The 6487-nt window shown below is 36.8% G+C and overlaps 1 protein-coding gene across 1 annotated transcript; it reads right to left on the reverse strand.

Moving 5' to 3' along the window:
• Positions 1-3471: 3471 nt before the first annotated feature.
• On the reverse strand, positions 3472-5657 carry LOC149948313 (cathepsin L-like peptidase). The gene is made up of 7 exons (XM_090173298.1): positions 5470-5657; positions 5236-5391; positions 4743-5040; positions 4554-4654; positions 4153-4307; positions 3725-3832; positions 3472-3653 (listed from the first exon to the last, which is right to left on the reverse strand). Exons 1-7 carry the CDS (start codon positions 5566-5568, stop codon positions 3539-3541), a joined length of 1032 nt encoding a protein of 343 aa, XP_090029424.1. The 5' UTR covers positions 5569-5657; the 3' UTR covers positions 3472-3538.
• Between the last annotated feature and the right edge of the window lie 830 nt (positions 5658-6487).

A 6487-nucleotide genomic window follows, 5' to 3' on the forward strand; every position in this document is an offset into this window, starting at 1 on the left:
TCTCTATAGAATTATCTGATTGGTTTTTGAGGAAACAAACCCTTTTGCACTGGTAAATATAGTTAAATTTCTATAGAATTTACCGAATGTTTTTCGTTTGAAAATAGAAAATTTTCAATTTTCAATAGTGGCATTTCTATAGAATGGGCTGATTTGTGTTTTAGAAAACTCAAATTTTTTACTGTTAATTATAGTAGAAAATCTATAGAATTTACCGAATGTTATTTCAGAAAACATTATAACCCATCGAAAGATGTTCTTAACAATATCTTAGAACACTAAAGGTTTTTATTGGTTGTTTTTATAGAAAAACTGTATAGAATATCTATAGTATAACTTTCGAATTTTATTAGAGTTCTTACAGCTTTATTATAGAATTAAATTGGATAATTGGAGTGTGTTAGAGAATTCTTTGAATATTATAATATCCTTTTACGAAAACTCTTAACAGCTTGCAGAGGAGCTCAGATTGACTTGGGGTAGATGCCACAACAAATAACATCCAAGTGAACCTAATTAAGAGTATTTAGAACACTGATACTACACTTTTGTCTTAAAAAAAATGCCGAGAAGCTAACGATGAGTTCGAGATATAAATATGCATAACAAATGATTCAATTTATGCAAACGGTAAAATGCAAAAGAAATCAAAAATTACGACAGATGTGGCGAACCGTGGCATCCACATTTCATACGAAATGCTAGGCCTGAACAATCTCCTTCACCGGCTTGATTTTTAAGAAGATCCAAAGTCTATTAGTAATCGAAACGGTTTCAAATATTAAATTAAATTTCACTTAGAAAAACAATTATTGAAAAACCGGAAACCAAGACTTTCAGTTAAGACGAAAGACCGGAGAATTGTTACCAAAACAAAGTGGAAATTATATATCAGAAACCGTCAGAGACCATCGGAGACCTGGAGACGAGACCTACCGACGTAGACCTAGTGGCCAGACCTTCCGACGGAGATCTGAATACCCAGAGATAAGATCTTTCGGCAAAGACCTGGAGAGTAGTTCTTCCGGCGGCGATTTGGAGACCCAAGTGACCTAATCTTCCGACGGAGACCTTGAGACCATATATTCATATCTTTCGGTAGAGACCGAAAACTTGTAGTCAGAGACTATTTATACGCTATGACCGGTAACACTGTGCATAGTCAATTAAATGCACCTTATTTCTGATACACGACAAGCTGCTTAATTACGTAAAGTTGAGGGTATTTTCTTGAAAAGCATCACACTGTCTGCAACATAATAAGTCTCAGGTCTTTGCTATTAATTATCGTTTCTTCCGTTTGTTGCGATACATGTAAATAGGCGAATAATGTGTTTAAAGGATGATGCTCATACAGTGTATGCGATGTTTCAACAAGCCAAATCTGGAACCCGCTACCCGGTTACTTACGCTGTTTTCTAAAAAAAACAATTGGTAAATCGTGTAGAAATTCCACTAAATTTACAAATGAATAATTGCTGTTTAAAAAAACGGCCAATTCTACGGAAATTCCACTATATACCAGTGAAAAACTGGTGTTTTAACAACAAAAAACACAATAAATTCTATAGCAATTGACTAAAATTACCAGTGAAGTTTTTTCAAAACATTTCGTAAATCTATATAAATAACTTTAATAAAAGGTTCAGAAATTAACTCAAGTATCGAAATAAAATCTACTAAAAAGCCAAAGATAAACCATTACAATAACATAGGAAAAGTATTAAAAACCAAGGAAAACTATAGAGATAAAACTCGGGTTTTCAATAGACATATTTTTGTAAGGGCTTGATGGGATAGCTCGAAAATCTATAGAGTACTTTGGGAATATCTATAGACATTTGAAGTTTTTAAAACCATAAACATTTCCCAAAAAGAAGTTAGTGGTATTTTCTTCGAAAATTGTATAGAAAAAGATATTCCTATGGTGTCCCTTAGCCTTTCTATAAACCTCTATATATTTCTATAGATATTCTATACACGATTTTTGAACGGGAATTTTTTGATTTTTTCAATCCTTTGGAATTGTTTTATTAATTTTTGTGGGGGCCCCTAGGCACGTGCCTAGGATGCCTACCCTTAAATCCGGGCCTGCTCACTACGAGAAAAGACTAAAAGTTAACCATTACTAAAACGACGAATTTTTTTCTTGAGTAAAAAATGCCGCCCCTAAAAAGTGCCGCCCTAGGCGGACCGCCCCCCGGCCTCCCTAGGTACGCCACTGCACGAGCACGTACCTTGTTAGGAACGTTCCTTGTTTTAAGTACCCCGGACAATTATTCATCTTACGACCTGTTTTCAGGGCTGTATCTGACATAAGTCAAAGTGATTAGGGCCAATTAAGAAGTATTTAAAAAATACCTAAAGTTTACTGACATTTATATTTTAAATAGGCTGAAAAGGAAAATGGGAATACCAATAGGAACAATTTTATACATTAATAATGTAATCTTGATTGAAACTTTTATTACATATGTAACACATATTGATGTTAAAAAAATAAATTGATTCAGAAAGTTTCCTCCTGGATCTCACTAACGAGGACACTACCCGAGTTGATAATCACCGATTTTGTTGAAACTAGGGGGGTGTGTAGAACTTATGGTAATATGAAATTTCACTAAGGGAGAAGTTGCAATGGGCCTTAGTTTTACCATGGAAACCGAAAATGTTTTTGACAACACAGTATGTATATTTTCCCATTGAAAATAACGTGGGAATCTGAGCACTTCTAACAAAGGGTCCCCCATGTAAAAAATAATGATAATAATTCTAATTAAAATGGTTAATTTTGGTCAAATTCAAACAACTTAATTCCATTTTATTAATTTCGATAAAATTCATTTATTATCGTCAATTTGGCGATTAGTTGGCAAATACAACTTTTTTATCTTCATATTTCGCTTTTCTCCATTTTTACCGATTCTGATCAATTTTTACATATTTTAATAAAATTGACAAAATTCATCAAAGTATCATAAAATTAATTTAATTTGTCAATTTTGATCTATTTTTTTGGGTTTTGAAATTTTACACAGGGCCCTTAGAAGTGCTCAGATTCCCATGATATTTTCAATGGGAAAATATACATACTGTGTTTTCAAAAACATTTTCGGTTGCCATGGCAAAACTAATGCCCATTGCAACTTTTCCCTGAGTGAAATTTCATGGTACCATAAGGTCTACATACCCACCTAGTTTCAACCATATCGGTGATTATCACCTCGGGTAGTCTCCTCGTAAGTATCCCCTCAAATTTGTGTCCCTTCTTGGTCGCAGTGAACGACACACGGTTACCTATATATCCTTTTTTCTATAATGTATTATATATTTAAATACAATTTAATAATTGACTAATGTAGAATGTCTTGGCCATTAAAACACGTATTAGCAACAATTAAGATCCGTAATTTGATGAGCTCTGACTTCATTGCATTTTCAATGTAAGTAGATCGAAATTAGTACAAGGGGTTTCAATGCTTAACGTTTTATTGAGTAACTTAATACAACATTTGAAAGAGGTGGCGTTCGTGTGTTGTTACATTTGAGAGCAATCGGGTACAGGGAAGGCGGCGTAAGAGGCCACCAAGCACATGTTTCCAGCATTGCGCGCAATTCGGATGTATCCTTTGTCACCCCAACTGGTTCCCCAACTGGAAACGATCGAGCAAAGCCATCAATAAGATATTTCCATTTAGGAATCTCAGAAAGCTCCTTAACGAACCTGTTTTTGATTTTCCAATAGTCCTTGCCGTTCTCGGTACCAGTTCCAACCAGAAGGACAGCGTGGTTCACGACGTTGTTGCACGTTGATGAACGGAAAATTCCCTTCCTGTGAAAGATTCGGAGGTCAGTTGTCACCGAATGAGTGAAATTGAGACGCATTAACAGTGGCGGCGCCAAAACTCTTTGGGAAGGTATTCCAAGTAAATGGGGTGTTCTATTTCTATTTATGGGCCCCTGAGAAGGATTTTGTAACCTTTTTACACCTCTAGAGCAATTAAAAAATGGTTTCCACACTCAAAAATTGGTATTTCACGCTCGTTTTCTCTAGTTTGTTTTACCCCCATAGTATGATTTTAGGCCTCCTTTCGATTTTTAAGGTAGGCCGCTTACCCCTGGCGACACCACTGGGGGTCAATAGTAGCCTACTTATAGTTCTGCATTTTTTCATCCACTTCAATGGCGATCGACAGCGGTCCTTTTTTGAGCGCGTTGGCCATTGCTGTTTCATCACCCTCCGGTCCAACTTCGGTCCTATTAGTGATTGGCATTAGGAGCCTTTTACCAGTTGGACACGTTGTTTTCTGAAATTCGAAACGGAAACGTATTTCAAAGGACCCTTTTACTTGGACAAATACAACGAAGGGTTGACGAGAGCTAGGCCCCAAGAAAGCTGTTATTACCGGAGATAGCTATATATCTTCTTTGAGATCAAATTATGATATGTATTCTAACTTTTATATTAACTGATTAAGTTTAATTACTATTTTTCATGACGTTATATGGTGAACGATGTATTATTATTATTGTAAGGTGAAATGAAAACAAACCTCTCCCTTGTAGGGATAGTCCGATAAAAGAGGGACTCCTCCCTGGTCTATGACCATCTTCATGGCCGAGGCTGGCCATCCACCCTCGCACCCGTCACTGTCTAAACGAGGGAAAGAACAATAATTTTAAATAACGGTCAAAAACTAAAATATATTTTCAAAACAGAGTGAAACGAAACGGGCAGTTACCGTATTTTGTTGAGTCGGGCTCGCTAGCGCAATCCAAAATATATTGCATACTCAAATCCTGAATCGTTTTTTTACAAGTGTAGAACTGGCCTTCGAGAGCGCCCGCTGTGGCGAAAGCCCAGCAGGATCCGCAACCGCCTTGTTCCTTGACGCTGGTGACGCGACTGGTCCCTTTAGTCCAGTCGATGGCGGTTACTGCGCGAGCGGAAGGTGCTTTGGAGAAATCGGTTCGATTCCTGCCATCGTAGAAGCCTGGTGGCATGGCGCCCAGCATCGTTCGTTTAAACTCATCAAATGGCTAAATAGTAAACGATCGGTATTAATACGACTATGTAAATTATACAGTAAACTCCAAGTGGGCTGAAATGGGTGACCCTCGTTATTAGTAATTGGATGAAATTTTGTTGACCCAGCCAACCAACTTCTTTAGTCAACTATCGACGTCTCAACTAGCCGACAGTGTGAGTGGACCATTAAGAACAGTGAAGCCCACCTTATCGGCGTGTTCGTGGTTGACGGACATCTGGAAAGACTCTAAACCCATGTCGAACTTGGCATTGTGTTCCGCAACTTTTCTAACGTGGTTCTCAAAGTGCTCTCGTCTTTTCTGCTCCTCTTCCGCCGTGTCGTAGTCCTTTCCATGCTCTTGCTGTAATTGTCAAACATATTTGTTCCAGAAAATCCTTCTAAAACTTATCACAAAATAAAATGATTTAGTTTTTGTTACCTTAAATTTCACCCAATGGTCGTCTAATTTTGGGTCCAATGCTACGACGATTTGCAGAGTCGCGATGGTGAAAACGATGGCGACCCCAAAACTGTTCATCTTAAAGAGTGACAGTAGAGGAACAAGTACTTGAGGATCTTTACAATGTTACTTCGATTCCGGATACCAGAGGTCGAGTGTGATAAATTCGTAACTGGGGAGGATTATTTATACCAAATGCCGATTAAAGGATGACATTTAAAGACGTCATCTTTCGACAATTAATGGTTCTGAACTTGTCTCGCGTCAGATGGTCTTGTCCATATATTCAAACAGCCTGTCGTTATATGGTGTTAGAAATATGATTAATTTAAATTTAAATGTATTCTGGAGCTTATATCAAAGAGCGCCTAGCCTTGAACTACTTAATTTATCGTCTTGCAAACACCTGGACTAGAAATTGTTAACGAAATTCATTTCCTAAACTTACGTTGTAGGAATGGTCTAGGCAATTCGTAAACAGGATATTTATGTCAATTGTTGTGGCAGTACAAAAATACTATTCTAAATACTTTAGAACAAATTGCGTAAGACACTATGGTATTACCATGATTTAACTAATAAGGTTTGCTTAAAGACGTACCTTAATCAAAACGTTTCACCCGATGACTTTCAAAATACACCAATTAGTTAAATTTAATTCAAGCGAGTATTTGAATTTAAACCAGGTTTAAACCAACCTTGAAATAGTTGAGTGCTTAACTCTTGCTTGAGTAATTTTGTACCCCCCCCCCCTAACATTTGGAAAGTCACAAAATCCGTTCGAAAACGAGGCCAAAGCATTGAAGTTTGGGCGCCAAGTGATGTTTTGGGAAACGGTACATTTTGATATATATATTCGGGGTTATTTTCAAAATGAAATATAATTAGTTGTAAATTTTAAATTAGTTTTTTTATGAATTTGTCATCTACTTGAGTTCAGAAAAGACATATTTTAAAAACTGCGAAACTGGTCAAATAGAAGCCAAACTTGAACGAC

Source organism: Leiobunum rupestre, chromosome 4 (assembly GCF_980474605.1).
Source record: "Leiobunum rupestre chromosome 4, qqLeiRupe1.1.hap1, whole genome shotgun sequence".
Lineage (NCBI taxonomy): Eukaryota > Metazoa > Arthropoda > Arachnida > Opiliones > Sclerosomatidae > Leiobunum > Leiobunum rupestre.

What these genes read in the sequence shown, in the direction of transcription:
- LOC149948313 (XM_090173298.1), bottom strand. Translation starts at nt 5,568, where the DNA reads ATGAACAGTTTTGGGGTCGCCATCGTTTTCACCATCGCGACTCTGCAA. An exon ending in ACCATTGGGTGAAATTTAAG is followed by an intron (nt 5,392 to 5,469) that starts GTAACAAAAACT and finishes TGACAATTACAG; the next exon opens with CAAGAGCATGGAAAGGACTA. An exon ending in GAAAAAATGCAGAACTATAA is followed by an intron (nt 3,833 to 4,152) that starts GTAGGCTACTAT and finishes AATCTTTCACAG; the next exon opens with GAAGGGAATTTTCCGTTCAT.